The 21,360-nt window shown below is 36.4% G+C and overlaps 1 protein-coding gene across 1 annotated transcript in view; it reads left to right on the top strand.

Moving 5' to 3' along the window:
• The window catches only part of ubtd1b (ubiquitin domain containing 1b), a 34,581-nt gene continuing 13,221 nt past the window's right edge, over positions 1-21,360 (top strand). Inside the window, exons 1-2 of the mRNA XM_056469047.1 lie at positions 1-296; positions 396-568. Coding sequence (XP_056325022.1) covers positions 496-568 — 73 coding nt within the window. The 5' untranslated portion in view covers positions 1-296; positions 396-495. The remainder of the gene's footprint in view (positions 297-395; positions 569-21,360) is intronic.

Genomic DNA, 21,360 nt, shown 5'->3' with positions numbered 1-21,360 from the left:
TAGTTGGAAACATCAGTAGGGGGAAAAGGTGGACTAGCGAGAGAGATAAAGAACTCAGGCAGGCTTTGCGAATCCTATATGTTTTGATATACTTTAAACCGAGCACGGAGCAGCCTATACATCTCGAACACTAGTCTTGTTAGTGTTGTTTTGTCATTTACTACTGTATTTACGAGTTAAAGCTCGTGCTCCGGCTAACTTAGCTGCTGTAAGTTAGCTCGTGGGATAAAGCCAGAAATAACTAAACGCGAGTCTCGTGCCAGATCACCGACATATCATCGCGAGCTCTACGACTGGTAAAGTTTTTACTTCTGGTCGCTTGTTTGCATTGGAGGCTTTTCCTTAATGCACAAACTATTAGTATATCACTTATAACGCTACTACTGTATTTATAGTAAAGTTACAGGCTTCGTTCAGCGGATCAAATGATATTAAAGCAGGAGTGTAAATAAATAGCTGCTGTCTTGAGATGTGGCCTGCGTTTGATTGACAACCATGGGAGGATGCGTGGGGCGCGAGCGCGCGGAGTCACGGGGACGCGGATCGAGGACGCAGAGGAAACGTGGAGGTGAGACGCTAATTCAATTAAACTCAATTTTAGTTATATAAATCACAATAATTATACGTCCAAAGTTGCTTATTGCACATTATCACTACATCACAGTCAAGTTATTAAGGGGAAAGTTGGTTTTATATTCTCACATTCGTTCAGTGACAACTTGTGACTTGGTCTCTATATTGTTTACCATGGTACTTTGAATATTCAGTCTAAAATCACATGTAAGTAGGCTATGAATTGTTAACAACATTAGCACAATTTATTTCACTGTGAACAATGTTGGACTTTGCAAGTCATTGTTGCTAATATGATTTCAATATTTAGTATTTAATATAAAACTAACTTTACCTCAATACTCAAGTTAAGGAGTTCTGTCTTGGGTGGATCGTATATAAACATAGTTAACCTGCAGCTATACAGTATATACACTATAAAAATGCTGTGTTTCGCACAATTCCTTCATGTTGTCCCAACACAAATCGATTAAGTTAACTTAATAATTTTTCCACATTTAAATTGAACAAAAAACAATTGAGTTGTCACGAAAAACATTACGAATCGTGTTGTTTCAACTCATTTTAAATGCGTTGTTTGAACAAACTGCAAAAGTCATTTTTTTAAATGCAGTTAATGCTTGAATGTTTTTCAGGGAGATGTTTTGCATGCTTGTTTCTGTGTGTGGCTTTCTTGTAGACATGCAAATATCAGGTCAGGTGTATTGTAATGTATTGAGGTATAGTTCACCCAAAAATGAACATTTACACACTATTTACTCTCCCTCAAGTGGTTATAAACCTTTACAAGTTTTTTTTTTTTGTAGAACACTAAAGTAGATATTTTGAAGAAAGCTGAAAACCTGTAGCCATTGATTTCTATTGTTGGAAAAACAAATACCATGGAAGTCAATGGTTACTGGTTTTCAGCTTTCTTTTAAATATCTTCTTTAGTGTTCAACAGAAGTATATTTGTTTGAAACAAGTAAACCGCAAGTAATTGATGACAGAATTGTCATTTTTGTGTGAACTATCCCTTTAATAAGGGATCTAACTTGCATGTACTGACAATTACTGACTGTTCTTACTCTCTACAATTTGTTTTCTCATGTAAGCCTTTGTTTAGACATAAATTATTATATGAATTATGTACTAGACATTAATTATTAAATGTAAGTGCGTACATTTGATGTATTGTAATATACAATCAACCTCCTAAAAAGTAACAATAACATAGTATTGCCCTTGCATGCAAAATGTACCAAGGTATTCTTCTTTTTAAACCATTTGTCATTCAAGTGCAATAGTTTTGTTGCCTTTTATTTAGGCACTAGTTTTCATACTGTCTTTTTATTTTCAAATTGTGATCATTTGCATGCAATAGACAACATTACTGTGGTGTTTTCATGTTATGCCAAGGTATTATAGTGGCACATTAGATTAGATTATATTAAACTTTATTGTCTTTGAGCAGAGTACAAGTACAGAGCCAATGACTATATAACAATATAAATAGTTATAATTATAAAACTAAAGATATAAATGGTTTATGCTATAAGATTTGTTGTGACCGTACTCTCAGAATCACTGTACCACAACAACAGGACGCTTTTATCACATATATATGTAAACTAACCACTGGTGTAGTACTATTTTATCAAAGCATCATGGTTATGGAATCAGTGTTTTCTTTTGAAAGAATGTACTGTGGCTTTCTTTAAAATATGCATATTTCAAATATCTTGAAAATGCGCAATCCAGTAATTGCAAAAAAGTATTATGCTATTACCATGTTCTCTCATGGCATTTTTAAATCTCATTGACTAACCATGTAAATAGCATGCTATAAGAATATAAGCAAATACCATATTATTTATATATCTAAAGTGGTGTTATAATATGTTTTATTATGATCTTTTCATTACTAATTACCCGGGCAAGACAGAATCTGTGGATGTTTTGCTATTTCTTCGTAAAAATTTAGTTAAAAAGTCTGTGGATTCATGTGGAATGATTTCGAGAGAAGCTAAAAACTTAAAACATGAACTAAAATGATTACTTTTTAAACTTTTATTTAAGGTTTACAATGCAAATCCAATTAGGTTCACGTGTTTTGGTTTGATTTTGTTTGTTAAACAAAGAAAGTCTCTTATGTATTATATCTACTAAAGACAAGGTATATTACTTTATAAACTGTATTGTAAATAAATTGTATTTTATTAATTCATTGTCTTGGTATTGGTCAGTAATATGACTCAAATTATTATAGAAACTGATTAAATATATATTTACACAAATTTAGTTAATAAATAGACTCGATAGACTAAATTTCATGCAGATTTCAGTGCGAACAGATTCTGTGTGGGCCTTCTCATAACTTTTATATATATATATATATATATATATATATATATATATATATATATATATATATATATATATATATATAGTGTTTCCCACGTTGTTAGAGAAGTTTTTAGATCACCTCAAGATTTTCTCATGTAAATTTCATGGCATTTATGAACTTGCTATTAACTATACTATAGTGACACTTTAATACTTTAAAATAAACGTACACCAGGTTTTGTTTTCAGTACTTTATCATGGCTTTACTCAAAATGTGCATATTCAGCATTGTGAAAATGCACAATCCACCACCAACAAAAAGCATGTATTTTGCATTTATGACGCTTGTTCTTTGTAACACATTGACTAATATAAAGTATACTGTATATGTGTGAGCATTTATCATTGTTGTAAACATGGTATTAAAGTTCAGTGGAAATGCAGTGTTTTTTTTTAAAGCACCATTGCATGCTCCTTGTATATTTACTTTATTGACAGCAAGAGACAAAATCACCTTAAAAAGTACTGTAATAATACCTTGATTTATGGTGGTATTTATGATTTTTTATTTGTTATGATAATACATTAACCCCAGCCTAAATGTTTGCCATGTTTAATCAAAAGTCTTATATTGTATAGCCATTCATAAACTTGATCCTAATGTGAGAGCAACATTTATTGCTTTTTCCTTTTATTGAAGTTTTTGTTCTACTAGTGTTGTCACAATACTGAAATTCAGTACCATTCGGTACCCAGACTTATAAAACATCCATTTCCCGCTAACATTTGAGCACTGTTAAGTGCGTTCTTAAACAGCGCTGATTTAACATTGTGTTCACGTGCTCAACAGAAATGACTGTGATTGGCGGCGAAGGTCATCAGTTGACCAAACTCACCGCTGTTTACTAAGTGTAACCACAGATACAGGGACACTGGAGCGTTTTTTTTAAGCCGCGAAAATCAGTCGATTCATCAGCGGATCGTTGGTGTGTTTGCTCAGACAGACCAGCTGTTCTTGGCGTCTTTAAAATGTTCCAGTGTCCCTGTATCTGTGGTTACCCTCAGTAAACAGTCGGGAAGTTCAGTTTAAGAGCGCATTCAAATGTTAGCCGGACTGGATGTTTTTATAATTTCAGTACCGAACTCCAGTATCGTGACAACACTGTTCTATCACAGGTCTTAACCAGTAGTAAAGTCCTCTGGACTTGTCAGAGACCAATATTTAAACAATTTTTTAAAAAATCACTTTCTGGCGATTTGATATTAAACATGGATATATCAGGGCAATCTCGCTGCAATTCGTAACTTTTTGATTTCGTGGCTTATTTGTATGAATTTGTACAATCTCATTTGTAAAATGTATTAGGATTTGTTTATTCCCCAATGACGGTTGGGTTTAGGGGTGGGGTTTAGTTAGAGGTGGGCGATATGACCTAAAATTAATATCACGATATTTTTCATCTTTTGAACGGTGACGGTATAATATCATGGTATAACTTTCAATAGCAAAATAATATACATCTCAAGGAAAAACGGACAAAAGAAAGTCTCACTTCTATCACTCTTTAAAAGTTTTGGTTTGGGTCATTGTAAATGCTCAGTCTCGTTATGAGCTGATCTTCATTTCTCTGTGTTGGTGGAATAAAGCAGGCGAGTCAGCCGCACCAATTTATGAGCTGACAGAGCAGGATTCTCATGATGACCACCGGCGCAATTCCGCTCTTTGTTATGAGCCGTAGTTTCAGAGTAAACTTAGTAAAGGTGAGTTTCTTTGGCGATGATGTGTACAGTGTTAGATTTTATATTTAGCGGACATTTGCGCTGAACACGCGGTGAATGCAACGCATCGAGATTCAGGCACCTTCTCCGAAAACACTCGATTGATCTCAGCTGGCGGACAACATTTACCTCATGTTATGATCGCTGTCATCTGCGACATTATTATTATTATAACTTTAGGTGAGGTTTGCAAACCTGTGCACTTTTCACACTTCAGCCGTTTGCATTTCCTGCAGTAACAAAAGCTCCCTGTTATCTGACAGCGGGAAGCGTTGAGTGACTGACAGCTATATGAACCAATGCAGCGGCAGCGTAGAGCGATTCAGCAAGTTTTTAGAGAAAATCAAATCAGATTGCACTACAACCATTATATTCAGTCGCACAAATGCTCCCAAATATATTATGAGGGCGCATAGATTACATTTCGGGCGCTCATGCGACCAAAATGGTTGCAATTTCGAGCCCTGTAGTATAAGGACAGGTATTCAGACCACAACTGAACGTTTAAAGAAAATTTAATGCCTTATTATTAGAATTAGCTATTATTGATGTAAATGCAGCTGTTTAAGGTGCATAATTGATTTATTACGGTATTGACGGTATTAGAAAATCCATGTCGTGGCGCAATGTCACACCGGTGATGACTATGACACTGGTGTACCGCCCACCCCTAGGTTTGGTGCAGCGCTTCCTTTTTAAAAATTTTACATTTTCGTACAACTGAGCTCATACGATTTAGCCAATACAATAGTTAGGTTTCCTTGTGATATCAGGCTGAAATACTATATTATACACTCCCTCCAGGACTCCCTCCAAAATAATGCCGCAAATATTACCTCATTTATTATTTTTTTTATAATAATTTTTTTGGGGTTTTTCACCTTTATTCGTTAGGACAGTAGAGAGTATTGACAGGAAAGCATGGGGAGCAGAGAGAGGGGAAGAATCGGCACAGGACCGCGAGGCGGAATCGAACTCGTGTCGCCGTGAGCACCGGAGTGAATGTGTCGACGCACTAACCACCACACCACTGGCGCCGACAATATTGCCTCAAATTTTAAGAAGAGATGCAGCAAAATCAGCAATTTTAGGCTGCAAAAATCAGAATAAAAAGTCCCGCAAAATCCTGTATGGGCTGATTATGTGAATACAAGTAGGTAAATGGAGTGTTATTGCAAAACGCTTAAAAAGCCCCTAAAATGCCGTTGTTGCATTATTAAACGACCAAAACACGTGAAAGTTTTAAATTTTCAGTCGTCTGAATGTTTTTTGACATCACATACACCGGATGACTGTTGTTTGCTAGTACTTGTACTGTTTCTGAAACTCTTTGAAGTACTGTTGCAGAAATGACAGCATAGGCCTTTGGAAACTTTCACAATTTGATCATAATCTGCCGTCTGTGCTGTCTCTATCTTTTTCTTTCTCTTTACCGCCGTGCATGTTGGAGCTGGCAGTCTTGAAGGCTCCAGTGTAGCATCCCAGGACATGTCCAAGCATGTTTGCTCCATGTTAGTGTGTCTTTTGTGCTTTTGCCATAAACTGTGGTGAAACAGAAGGATGTTCTAGACTTTTAATTTCATTGTCCATTGATAACAAGCAGCTGTGACTCCTGTCAGTGAAAGTCTTAGGGCCACATGTCTTGGAGTGTGTATTGTTGGGTTATTATCTGTACTTCAGCAGGTTGTGTGTGTCTTCTGGGAGATAACAGTGTCTTTTTCTCATAGGCTGTGTATTACGTGCCTGATAGTACAAGACATAAATCTCCAGACCGTCTTTGGAGAAGAGCAGTTAGTTAAGCGATTGGTTGTTGTGGATTAACAGGAAGATGAATATTGATGTTAATTAGTAGAGAAATGAAATGTTTAACAATAAAAGCAGTATAATCATGAATAAATTATGTTTACATGGGATAATATATTATGTTGTACATTTTATGTAGTATTACTATTGTGTGTTATTCCTGTTCCAAGTATAAACTTAATAAAAGCATTATAATCATCTAAAAAATTATGAATAATATAGCAAAATTCTTGTGTATATGTTTAACTTGTTCTTTTTGACTCTGAAAAATCAGTTCACCATAAGGGCTGTGCGATTTGGAGAAAATATCTAATTGCGATTTTTATTTTATTTACTTATATATTTATTTTTAGGTGTTTTTTTGACCGATATTGTGATTTTTGATTTGCGTTTTAACTTTGTAGTCAAGCTTCAGCTCAATAATCTGTATGATAGCCTCTTACTGCTAAAATGCAGTGAGTGTTAGTTAAAAAAAGGAACTTATAAAAGATATTAACTTATATCAGCAAACAACTCTGAAATTGTACTGTGCTGTTGCTTGCTACTAGATCGAGTGTCACTGGCAGTACTTTTTGTTGACTTTTTAGCAAGACCCTCTTCATATAGCCACCTGCAGTGCTTTTTTAGGTGCTGGTTGTATTTCCTCGTGCTGTGGCAATAATTGTGCGACAACTCTTACAAATGACCTGCTTTTGTTTGGTGTCTGTGACTTTGAAACCAAGATATTCCCATATTACTGACGTGCTGTTTTTCTTTAATATCAATTCATCTATTTATGCTTCTGAAGCGGCATCATCCCATTCGTTTGCGCTTTCCTGTTTGTTTGTTTGGTTTTTTTTTATTGTGGGAGTTCCGCATAGTTCGAATGCACAATTCTGATTTGGCAGAACGAAATTGCTCACTCAATTCGCTAGTAAGACTGTCACACACAGATGGCAGTCATGCATTTGCTCTGGGTGCATGGGGGAAGTGAAATAATATATTTCAGCCTCTTGCAATTTAGCTAATCGCAACGTTTCAAATCGCTATTGCGATTCAATTTCGATTAATCGCACAGTGACAGCCCTAGTTCATAAGTTGTGAAGTTGACTAGTAGAATAATATAATTATTACTAATTGAGTTACTGAACTTTGCAATTGACTCAAATAAATGAGTTTATAAGTAATGTGTGATCTTGAGTATTGTTATTGCAAAAGGCAAGATTGAGTAAAAAAAGACAGAAAAATATGTTATTTGTGAATCTGTATTAGTCATAATAACAAATAACCACATTATAATTTATATTAGTTTAATTAAAATTCAATTCACCTTTATTTGTATAGCGCTTTTACAATGTAGATTGTGTCAAAGCAGCTTTACATAAAAGATCATGGTAAATTGGAACAGTGTAGTTCAGTTTGTAGTGTTTAAGTTCAGTTCAGTTTAGCTCAGTTCAGTGTGGTTTAATAATCACTACTGAGAGTCCAAATATTGAAGAGCAAATCCAACGATGCGCAGCTCTACAGATCCCGAACCATGCAAGCCAGTGGCGACAGCGGAGAGGGAAAAAACTTCCCTAATTGGCGAAAGTGAAGAAAAAAACCTTGTCTAAATTATTGGACTTTGTTATTTGTTTTTTTGTTTACTCAACAGTATCAGTTTATGAGAAATTTTATTTTGCAAGTCTGACGTTATTGTTCTTGTCTAGTAAACTTGATAAAAGCATTATTAGGGGCCAAGCAGCAAAGCTGCGAAGGCACCTATTGCTTTCGTTAGCGTTCCTATTATTATTATTCTTCTTCCGCTTCTTCTTCCGCCAGATTTGAATGGCAGCCCATACAACCATGCGTGGGAAAGTTGTATAATTTGGCACAATGATAGAGGGCAGTGTCAACTTGAACCACAGCAAACCTGAAGTCTCTAACTCAAACTCTCTAGTGCCAACACTTGTCCAAAGTTTTACATATGTTTATCGTTAATATCGTTATAAATTTTATAAATTTATTTAAAAAAAAAAATTATAAATTAATATCGAATATATTAATATTAATATAAATTAATATATTCATATAAATTTTAAACCGAATGGGCTACAATCAAAAATCCTTGGCTCAAGCCGATTCAAACGCACCCTATGACGTCATTTTTCGTCATGAAAATTTTTGCGCTATTTTGAATTTTTCGCAAAACCTGTTTGATCGAACTCGTCCCAGGTCGTTTATCTGATTTTCACCAAAATTGAATCACATGAATAAAATCAGTTCATAAGTTGTGGTATTAGTAGTAACAATAAAATAAAAAATAATATTAATAATAAAAATAACTTATAAAAATTAACTTTGCACTATGTATATACATCCATCATCTGTGAATTAGTCTACATGGCTTATGTCATGTTTATATCTGATTTTGCTGTGGACCAGAACAACACACAGAGTTGCATTTTTTGGTGCATGTGTTTTTTATTATATCTTTGTTTTTTTTCTTCCTCTCTCGACACACTGACTTCAATCTGCATACTCGGTGTTAATACAGTTTCAGAACCAAAGCATCATAAAATATGTTTTCCGCAACAATGAAACCAGTTCTGAGGTAGAGAAGTGGCGGATTTTTCTGATGCGTCGGGAGGAAAAGGGAACCTCTGGTGTTCCTGCTGTAATGCCAGTGGGGGAAGAGAATCTGTCGCTGCTTGTGTGGGGTGTAACTCGAGAGACACATGAGAAGAATGCTACTTTATTCGCCGCCTTCCAGCTCCTGCCCTCAAGACACTGAAAAGGCCATAAACATTTACGTATCATTTGACTGTAGAGATTATATTAGGTGCTGGACTTTGACAGTCATGTTCTCTGTTGTACACCCACACTTGTTGTTGGTGGTGGTGGTGGTGTGTAAATAATAGCCAGCGGTGGGGAAAGTTCTGTTGAAGAGCGATGCATTACAGTCTTGGGGTGTTGTTAGAGCTGTGGTGAAAATTCTTTTGCAAAATAACTTAATTTTAAAAAATGCATCGCATCAACTGATTTTCAGTATACAAAAATATCAATGCACTACACTGAAAACAAATGATTCATTTGGATTTACTCTATTTTTTTAAGTGAAGTGGTTGCAAACAACTGTAACAGAATGAAGTTGAACATTACTTTGTTTGTTTTAATCCAGCCCATATCAATTGTCTCGTCTTATCTCATTTTCGTACGCTTTTCCGGGGCTGGGTCGCAGGGGCAGCAGTCTTAGGAGAGAACCCCAGACTTCCCTCTCCCCATATAATTCCTCCAGCTCCTCCGGGGGGATCCAGAGGCATTCCCAGGCTAGCCAAGAGACATAGTCCCTCCATCATGTCCTGGGTCTTCCTCGAGGCCTCCTCCTGGTGCGACATGCCTGGAACACCTCCCTAGGTAGGCGTCCAGAAGGCATCCAAAACAGATGCCCAAGCCACCTCAGCTGACTTCTCTTGATGTGGAGGAGCAGCGACTCTACTCCGAGGTCCTTCCGGGTGACAGAGCTCCTCACCCTCTCTATAAGGATGCGCTCTGCCACCTTGCGAAGGAAACTCATTTCGGCGGCTTGTATCTGAGATCTTGTCCTTTCGGTCATGACCCAAAGCTCCTCCAGAGTAGGAACGTAGATTGACCTGTAAATCGAGAGCTTTGCCTTTCGGCTCAGCTCCTTTACCACAACAGACCGATAGATCAACTGCATTACTGCACCAATCCGCCTGTCAATCTCATTTTCCATCCTTCCCTCACTCGTGAACAAAACTCCAAGATACTTGAATTCCTCCACCCGGGGTAAGGACTTTCCTCCAACCTGGAGATCGCAAACCACCTTTTTCCGGTGGAGCACCATGGCCTTGGAGGCGTTGATTCCCATCCCAGCCGCATCACACTCCTCAACAAACCGCCCCAGTGCATGCTGAAGGTGCATGTTCGATGAAGCCAATAGAACAACATCGTCTGCGAATAACGGAGATGAAATCCTGTGATCGCCGATCTGGACCCATACCAAGTGTTTGCAACAATTTAGCAATTTACCTCTCCTTAAAAGGTAACACATTGGCTGCGTCCGACGTAGCCTACTACTCCGTAGGTACTGCATTTGAATTTAAATTTACTCTGCATTTAGAAAAGTACATTCTATACAGTATGAATGCGAGTAGTATGAATGGAACTCTGACTCACTACATCCGCCATTTTGTCATGATCACGTAACTTTCATAAATTCTCTCACGCAGCATTATCGTGCATCGGATGCGCACTTCAGAATCTCGCCGGAAGTAATAAGTCGGCGCTGTGGATAAACTTAAATCGCGACAATAATAAAGGGTAAACAACTTGTGTTTCTATGGTAACCTCACGCACGTAAATTAAAACAACATTCATGAGTGGTGATGGTGAAAAGAAGAAAATTCTAGACATTGAACTTTCTTCATTCATGGACTTGCTCAACGTGATGCTTCATATTGTGCGTGAACACACATAAAGGTGCCATTGGAGAGTGAATATTTGGGGAGGGGTGGTGGTGCAATCAGTAAAGGCTAATTTATACTTCTGCATCAAGCACATGCTTATGGTCCGGCGCAGCCTGCGTGGAGTCGTATAGCCTTCGCTGTGGCTGACTCTGACGTGCACCTCTCAAAAAATGTAACTACACATCGGAACGATGCATAGCGCAAGCTCTGAGATTGGTCTGCTTGGTAGCAGTGATGAGTGTGGGCGGTGCTTAGAGCTTTCCGAGCCCGACAGAGCACTTGTTTACATGTCCCGAGTCCGGTGAAGGAGCTCCAGATGGAAACTTTTGTTTTGTGTTTACCTTATGATTGAAGTTATTGCACATCTGCCAGTTCCTGCCACTGAATGAGCGAGTTTGAGCTACTTATACATTAAGGTAGCGTTCAGAAAAAAATAAAACACCAGCAAGAAACTCGACACAGAGGAACATAACCTCACTGCCAGCTAGCGTTTCGTAAGTGTTATTGCAGAGCACCACAAACAGCACGCTGATTATAAATGCACGACTACGCGCAAGGCAGGCGCCGTGGGTCATGTCGCTCACTCGACACAGAAGTATAAATCAGCCCTAAGTCAAGAGTGTGAGGGGGAGGGGAGCTGTTTAGGGGGTGTGGTTTGTGCATATAAATGCATAGTCCGTGTATATAATAAAAATAATAATAAAGTTAGTGGGAAATGAACGTTTAAAATCTTTTTCTCCTGATTTTAACATGAAGACTTGATGTCAGTTTATCTTTGGGAAAGCAATGTAATCAGTGTTACTTAATGTACCTGATAATAATCATAATGTGGAAAAATGCTGTTTCTTGTGCAATTTATGATCCTCAAGTCAAGTGCAAGATTCTACCTCGTCACCTTTTGATGATTTATTTGATGACTTTAAAAGAATGTTGTTATTTTATTAGTTTAAGTTTGTACAAAATATAGACCGCCTCGACAGTTAAAATGTAATTGAATGAATACAGCAAGGGTTTGTCCATATTTTATCCAACTTACAGTTAAATCCAACCCTGCGCTTTGAGTCCTTCCTTCTAGTTGTTTTCAAGCATCCTATTCTTGTCTTCATGTGTGCATCTGTCTGTCTAATGAAACTGGAAGAAAACAGGCATCAATCTTGAGTCTTGTTATGTGCACTTGGCTTCTGGGAACATTTCCCTTGTCGAGTTCTTCACATTGTCAGCGGTCTCTTTTATTTGACCACAGAAGTGGGTTGTAAACAAAGCTATTTGTCTGCATTTCTCCGGCTGTCACTTTGAAAAGACTTTCTTGGGTTAACATAATCAAAACTTCAAAACTATCTGTTTTGCATTATTTATGACATGCCTTCTTTTGTTTGATTAATAGTTTCGAATTTTGCTAGTAATAAATGGCAGTAGTGCATTTTATAGTGCAAATTATAGTATGCATGAAATGAAAATTCTAGACCATGAGGGTAAATTCAATATTAATGTGGCTGATGGCCAAAAGAGCACCAAAATGACATTTATAAATGGATAAAAATTATCTTTTCAATAACCGATGTATGTAGTTGATTATTCACAGCTGTTTTCATCTTAAATTGAATGTTGGGACTTATGTTCTGTCCTCATTATTAAGCTGTGGTCACACTAGAGTTTGATGATGCGAAATTTTGTCGTACGGTGCTGCGAAAAGGGGTGGGATTAAACAATGTTTAGACATTAAAAAAGCGAGCGATTTGTCCATGTTTTAAATTTCTGTCCAGAGAGGTCATGTTTTGACCTTCGATTGGTCTCGCAATCATGTGATGCGATTTCGCAGGTCAGAGTTCACCAAGCTTGAACTTTCCAATGCAGCGAACTGCGAAACCTGTCGCATGACCTTGCGTTTTTCAGTCTGACGCATTCGCGTGCGTATGAATGAAAGTCTATAGGGAGAAAAGTGCAGTGTGACCACAGCTTTATAAAAGACTATAATTGACATTTTAGCTGTTTAAAACTATATATTATCTGGAATGGTCATGGATATCAAGGTGCAAAACAGAGGCAATAAACTAACACTACTTTATCTGTTATTGTTGATAATTCTGTAAATGTATATTATTAGCTGTCGACCGATATATCGCTGTGACCGTTCTTTATTTGACTTTTTCAGATGAAATATTGACATCGAGTAATTGACCTGTATGTGTTTCCATTTGGACCACAACAAAATCTCAAAGTAGATGTTAATTGATTTAAGAATTGAATTATTCGTCCGTTTTAAAACTGTAGTGCTTGATTCAAGTTTAAGTAACTGCAGACACACAAACACTTTACAAAAGTGAAATCTTGGTGAAAAACAATTACACAGTCGTGTTCTATTATCTATGTTCAGGTTTTGTTCTCTTTAAATTCGATAGAAATTGGATGCAAATTATGTTAATAATTGTACTGCTAAAATTGCCATGTGAAAACATAATATTAAGTTGATTTAAAGGGATAGTTCACCCAAAAATTTAAATTTACTCATTATTTACTCTTTCAAGTGATTCCAAACCTTTATAAGTTTCTTTTTTCTAATAACACAAAAAAAGGTGTTTCGAGGAAAGCTGAAAACCGTTAACCATTGTTGTAAAAACAAATACTATGGAAGTCAATAGTTTCAGGTTTCCAGCTTTCATCAATAGATCCTTTTTTGCATTTAACAGTAGAAAGAAACTCCATAAATGTTTGGTAAATGATGACTTTTTAATTTTTGGGTCAACTATCCCTTTAAATTAGCTCTTAACTGTTAAGTGCTTTATATGAAGTGTTAAGTGCTTTATATGCATATCTATTTACACTTTAGTAGAAAATATGTAACACAGGCTCATTGTGAAAACGTACCCCCGTACACATTTCTGGAGAACGCAAATTATGTAACCAGAGCTATGTATAGCTGCATTCTGTCTTTAAAGCAAACACTACGGGGTGGTATGACGTAGGTATGGGGCGATAACCGTTTTCAAGGTATACCGTGGTTTGGAAAAGTCAAGGTTTTAAATCCGCCCAAATTTTCTGCTATACCATTCCTAAGGTATGTGTAATGTATTATTTACGTTTTTTGTTGTTTTTTAGGACAACAGTATCTTCAGCAAAAAACTGAGCAAAAATGCTGTTATAAATTGTAAATAAATCTGTGTTTTTAAACTAATAAAGACCGCAAGAGTAAATGATGAATTTGATTTATTTAGCCTGACATGTTTTCTGCTCTTATAAATCTTTCCTAAAATAAAATGTATTGTTTTCAAAGGGGAAAAAAGTTTGTTTTTACCCAGACATTTAAAAAGAATATATTTTATAGCAGTAATCACAATACTGTGATACCGTGAAACTGTGATATTTTTATCCAAGGTTATCATTACCGTCAGAATCTTATACCAGCCCATGCCTAGTATGACGTTTATTTCTTTTCACGATACTAGCTAACCGCTTACCTCCGTGTGGACAACTTTTCTGGGTCACCAGTTGGCCCAGTTGCTCGCTGCGTACGTCTGCACACTTGAGACGCAGGAAGGAGTTTACCGGCGGGGTTTGAGTCTGGTAAAAAAAAATGGTTCCAGAAAGCGGGTAAAACAAAAAGCAAAAAATTAAATAAACAAGTAAATAACATGATCAGAATGTGTCTGACAATGTGGTAAAAATGAGGTGGTCGCGAGGGCTTTTTCTAGATTGCTTTTGAAAACGCTGTCTGTTGAGTTTATGGAAGAGGGTGGGTGGGAGGTCAGTCAATCAGTCGACACCAGCCTCTGGTGGATTTACGTGAGAACAGCAGGCGCGAATGGCACTTGCAAGAGAAATTTGAGATCTGATAAAGCATACACAGCGGCCTCTAGTGGATGCGAGAAAACCGATAACCGTTTTCAAGGTGTACCGCGGTTTGGAAAAGTCTAGGTTTTAAAACCGCCAAATTTTCTGCTATACCTTTCCTAAGGTATGTGTAATGTATTATTTACGTTTTTTTTTTTTTTGTTTGTTTTTTAGGACAACAGTATCTGACAGTTTTTAGGACAACAGTAACAGACCTAAAAACAATATAACAATTTTTATCTCAAAAAGCTGAGCAAAGATGCTTTTATAAATTGTAAATAAATCTGTGTTTTTAAACTAATAAAGACCGCAAGAGTCAATGATTAATTTGAATTATTTAGCCTGACATGTTTTCTGCTCTAAAACATTATAAATCTTTCCAAAAATAAAATGTATTGTTTTCAAAGGAGAAAAAAGTTAGTTTTTACCCAGACATTTAAAAAGAATATATTTTATAGCAGTAATCTCAATACTGTGATACCGTAAAACTGTGATATTTTTATCCAAGGTTATCATTACCGTAAGAATTTAATACCGGCCCATGCCTAGTATGACATTTATTTCTTTTCACGATACTAGCTGACCGCTTACCTCCATGTGGACAACTTTTCTGGGTCACCAGTTGCTCGCTGCGTACGTCTGCAGACTTGAGACGCAGGAAGGAGTTGACCGGCAGGGTTCTAGTCTGGTAAAAAAACAGTTCCAGAAAGCGGGTAAAACAAAAAGCAAAAAAATAAATAAACAAGAAAGTACCATGATCAGAATGTGGTAAGGTCTGACAATGTGGTAAAAATGAGGTGGTCGCTAGGGTTTTTTCTTTTTCTGGATTGCTTTTGAAAACACTGTCTGTTGAGTTTATGGAAGAGGGTGGGTGGGAGGTCAGTCAGTCAGTCGACACCAGCCGCCGGTGGATTTACGTGAGAACAGCAGGCGCGAATGGCACTTGCAAGAGACATTTGAGATCTGATAAAGCATACACAGCGGCCTCTAGTGGATGCGCGAAAACAAAAACTGCAAAAAAAACGTACCTCCCTGGACACATTTGGCGCTCTCCAAAAATGTATACAGGGGTGTGTATCAATAAATAAATTAAGTTTTTAGTTGTCAGGCTTAAAAGAATTAAGTGATAGTTGAATTTTATGCAGTCCTAAAGGTTATTATGGCCATTGTGCTGTCAGGTAGAGTGAAGCATTGTGGGTGCAACCATGCTTTAAATCACACAGTGTGTCCTGATGATTTCTCATTACACCTATAAGCTGGCCATGCTATAAATAATGTGTTTGGATGAAGGTGACCTTTTGAGTGTTTGGCCACACTTTGGCAGTGTATCAGACGTGGTATCTCTCCATCAGCAGGAACTTCCTCTTTTTGTAGCAGCTTTATTATTAGAAGGGTTTGATAAGGCCAGTGTCATTATTGTTTGCTCGTATCAAGGGTCTAATTTGAAGCAATATTAAAGAGCAGGTCATAGGTGGGGTTTCAATAAAGTATTTGTGTCAGCATAAACATTCTGCAAAGTTGTTGCTTAAAAATCAAGATATTGTCTCTCAAAAGAAAGTTGTCATCTCTGAGTTCTTATATTTTCTGCCGATCTACATCATGATGAAAGTAACATATTTGCATAATCCCCGCCCACCAACAAAATGAGCACTCTGAAATGGTTTCCTTTCATACTGGCAAGACCAATCAAAACAGACTGCTGACCAATCAAAGCCGAGTTGGCTTATTGAAGGGAGGAGCTTAAAGACTTTAAGCGCAGAAATGATTTAAAGCAGGGGTCACCGATCACGGTCCTGGAGGGCCGGTGTCCCTGCAGGGTTTAGCTCCAACTTGCCTCAACACTCCTGCTTGATTGTTTCAAGAATACCTTGTAAGACCTTGATTAGCTTGTTCAGGTGTGTTTGATTAGGGTTGGAGCTAAATCTGCAGGACACCGGCCCTCCAGGAACAAGTTTGGTGATCCCTGATTTAAAGAAATCACAGTTTTCTGACCTTGGATGCACTTAAAGAGAATCCGACATCACAACACTTTAAAAGATCACGTGACCTCTTTAATATGCATGTTTGTCTGTCTGATCGCATATGAACCATACCAAGTACACGTGTAAATAAGGGGTAAAACCTTTCAAATGCTGTCCAATTTTGACTATAGGTCATCAAAGATGCATTTGATTGGATAACTTTCATCGCATGAACACATATTGGGTTGAATGGTGAAATCATGTAAAAATTATTCTCCCTCCCTGAAATGATTTAGTTCAATGAAATGCACTTTTCTAGTCATCTCAACTTAAACCAGTCAAACTGAATTCAAATATTTGATTAAACTTTGTTTATGTAACCTCGCCAGTCCTACACCACACAACCCGCTCCGAGCTGGGATTGAACCGGCGACTCTCCGCATGGGAGTTGATTGCTCTAACAAGGAGGCTGAAGACCATGGCCTCTAGCGTCTGTTGCTGGAGCACATTTTCGGGTTCAGAGGAGTGAGTTTTACATGCATAGCACTTTTCTAGCTGGCTCTGTTACACTCATCCCCCTAAACCTCACTCCCTTTTGGGTCACGGCACCAATGTAACCCCGCCAGTCCAACATCACCCAACCCGCTCTGAGCTGGGATCGAACCGGTTACTCTCCGCATGGGAGTCGGTTGCTCTAACAAAGAGGCTAGAGGCAAAGAAGCTAAGGTCCATGGCCTCTAGCGAGGTGTACATGCATTTACAAGCAGAAGTAATATTTTCTGTCTTTAAGTTAATGTATTGTAAACCTTAAAGGTGCTGAATGTAAGTTTGACACCCAGTGGTTAATCTAGGTATTGCATTCCTGGATCAAAACGCATGCAAGCGCAGGTTGCCAGATTGAGGACGAGCATTGTGCCTGACTTTGGACTATTTAAGGCTGATTTAAATCATGTTCTAAATTAAAGCAACAGCACGCAATAGGAGTATTTTCATAATACTATTTTCATACCTGGAATTTATATTTTAGAAACTGCTTCTACATTTTTGCAACTGAACAACAGAAAACCTGATGACATGATCACCTCAGGTACACCTCATGTGCTTTATTCAGTGTTAAATGCTTACAATGTAAGTTTGAATGCCGCTTTACATGACATTTAATAATGTTAAAGAGGTTTAATATGTATTAATTAGATTATAAACCTTACCATTTCATGAGTGAGTGCACTATTCTGTGCTTCTGATTGGCTGTATTTAAATTCCTGTCGTGTTTCGTCTGGTGCAAACAGCCAAATTGCTCATCACTGCAAATCTCATCACGTAGCGTGTTGTTGGGACACAGGGTTACAATGTAACCTGCTCATCTAATGTTTACACTCGTAATATTTATATTATTTGCTAATTAATAACCTCATGTGGAACTCTGAAATGGTCTCATTTCAGAGTCTGCTACTGTCCACCGGAGGTCGCATTTCGCTCACGGACTCAAGCTTTCAGAGCCTTTCTGAATGAACGAATGAAATGCGCTGTTTTCCACCAAGGCAACCCGGGGTGCTGAAATATAATTGGCTAAACTGGCATTGGGCGGGTTAAAATGACCAAAAAAAATTTCCGGCACGGAAAACGCATTCTCAAAGCAGAATATCTGACTCCAGCATTGTTTTTCAGATAAACAAGAATGTTCACTTAGCATGTTTCTGAAACATCTGCAAACATATTATGCTATTTTTATGCTTTTTAGAAGAGTCAAAAACTTACATCCAGCGCCTTTGTTATGGTTTAAGCTACTTTACTTTAACAATAATTCCTCATAAATTCGCAGATTTTAAAAGAATTAAAAATAATTCTTGCCAGACATAGCAAAAGATTAAGACTAAGTCCCCTAGGGTTTGCTTATTCAATAATTCTCGAGTGCTCTCTTCAAAATAAATACATTCATAGAGGCCTATAATTATGCAATATATGCCATTTCCTAATTCTCTGCATTGGCTGATATGTATCTTTTGTTTGGCCAACAAGTCAAACATGTGAATTGAATTCTGCATAAACACACATGAGCTCTCGTTCTCCATCGTCATCAGTTTTAATACGTTTGTTCAATCATTAACTCTAAATATAGAAAGGCAAACACTATTCAGCAATCACACGTTTATATCAGTTTCACAAGTGTTTGAATATAAATATTCAGTGCCACACGTTTCAGTAATCTGATTTTAAGGTTTGCTAAACTATAGCTTACATCTGTCATTTTCATTATATGCTGTATGTAAACTTACTGTTGCTGTACTTACTACCCGCAGCCTTATACTTGTATTTCATTGACATTTTATTTTTGATTGAAATTATTTTTCTCTCTTTTTTTTTTTGTCTAAAACACAATAACATGTTTAGGACTTTTTATTTTTAATTTTTTTTAATTTTGTGCGAGTGGTAATATATTTAAAATAAAGTAATAATAGGAAATGAATGCAGATCTGTGCAGAAGTTGTGACAAATTAGATTTTTTTTTTCTCTATATTTATTAAATGAATGTTTTACATGTTATTTACTCTTATTTATTGTTAATTACTCGTATCGAAATTAAAGCTTTAATTTTGTTTATACCAATGATCAAACTAATCCTATACCAGCATTATAAGTGGAGCTCAGGGTACGTTGTAATATTTGTAAAACCTAGATGCCAGTCAGAATCTAACATTAGCAAAACTACTGGGCATATGGGCATCTCAAGAGCCCTTTAAGGATGTAATCTGAAAAACACGATAACATGATTAGGACGTTTTATTTATTTATTTTTATTTTCCGCCAAAAAAAATTATTTGAAATTAAGTAATATTAGAAAATGAATGCAGATCTGTGCAGAAGTTGTGAAAGCCTTGTGATATATTAGTTTTTTTTCTATATTTAAACAACTGCGTCAATGTTTTGCATGCTATTTACTCTTATTTATTGTTAATTATAAGTGAAGCTCAGGGAACATAATATTTGTAAAACATAGATGCCCGTCAGAATCTTGTATGCAAGTGTTTTGTGTTGTTTTTGGCATCTCAAGGGCCCATATTATTATTATTTTTGTTTTATTTTGCACCAGTAAATTTAAAATAAAGTAATATTAGAAAAAGATTGCAGATCTGTGCAGAAGTTGTGAAAGCCTTGTGATGTCTTAGTTTTTTCTCTTTATTAAAACCATTAAATAAATGTTATTTACTCTTGTTTATTGTTAATTAGTCATATCTAAATTAAAGCTTTAATTTTTTATATCAATGATCAAACTAATCCTATACCAGCATTATAAGTGGAGCTCAGGGAACATTGTAATATTTGCAAAACCTAGATGCCAGTCAGAATCCTGTATATAAGTGTTTTTTTTGGCATCTCAAGGGCCCATATTATTATTATTATTATTATCATTATTATTATGATTATCATTATTATTATTTAAATTTTGCACCAGTAAAATGTATTTAAAATAAAGTAATATTAGAAAATGAATGCAGATCTGTGCAGAAGTTGTGATATATTAGATTTTTTTTCTGTCTTTTTAAACAATTAAATGATTGTTTTGTATGTTATGTGCTCTATTTATTGTTAATTAGTCTAAATTAAAGCTTTCTTTTTTATATCAATGATCAAACTAATACTATACCAGCATTATAAGTGGAGCTCAGGGAACATTGTAATATTTGCAAAACCTAGATGCCAGTCAGAATCCTGTATATAAGTGTTTTTTTGGCAACTCAAGGGCCCATATTATTATTATTATTATTATTATTATTATTATTATTATTATTATTATTTAAATTTTGCACCAGTAAAATATAGTTAAAATAAAGTGATATTAGAAAATAAATGCAGATCTGTGCAGAAGTTGTGATGTATTAGATTTTTTTTCTGTATATTTAAACAATTAAATGAATGTTTTGCATGTTTTGTACTCTATTTATTGTTAATTAGTCTATATTAAAGCTTTCTTTTTTCATATCAATGATCAAACTAATCCTATACCAACAATATAGGTGAAGCTCAGGGAACATTGCAGGTCAAAATCAAACATTTGCAAAAACTACTGAGCATATAAGTGTTTATTTTGGCATCTCAAGGGCCCTTTAAGGATGTAATCTCCTACAGATAGGACAGTCTGATCTATTACTGTTTTCACTTTGCTTGTGATTTATTGTGACACCATCGCACATTGTAACTAAAGCTAAATTAGTCACTTTTAAAGTCTCCAGATGCAGTGCATTAACAATCATCTCATTACATCACATGACTAACAGTAATAGACGGTTGTTCATAATGTGGTCTAATAGTTTCAGCCCTGATGCGTAAACACAACAAAATCTTAATCATCAGCCATATTATAATCAGTGTTTTTAGGCTCAACATATGATTGTTGATTTAAAACAATTTCTCTGTTTGTCCATAAGACACCAGGAGGCTCATGGAGGTGATGTGCAGAGCTGGCCATTTGCCCTCCGGCTGATGATGGATGCGATCTGGATGGATGAAGCCTGTTGTTTTTTTTTGTCTTAAGCGATCAGTCATAGGGGAGGAGTGTGTTTGCAGACAAACAGTCATAAACACACAACCTTTGCTCCGTCATGTGGGAGGACGGTTCACTTCTGCTTTTATTTCCAGACTGA

This window comes from Danio aesculapii, chromosome 12 (assembly GCF_903798145.1).
Source record: "Danio aesculapii chromosome 12, fDanAes4.1, whole genome shotgun sequence".
NCBI lineage: Eukaryota > Metazoa > Chordata > Actinopteri > Cypriniformes > Danionidae > Danio > Danio aesculapii.
This window is presented reverse-complemented; position numbering and strand designations above follow the sequence as displayed.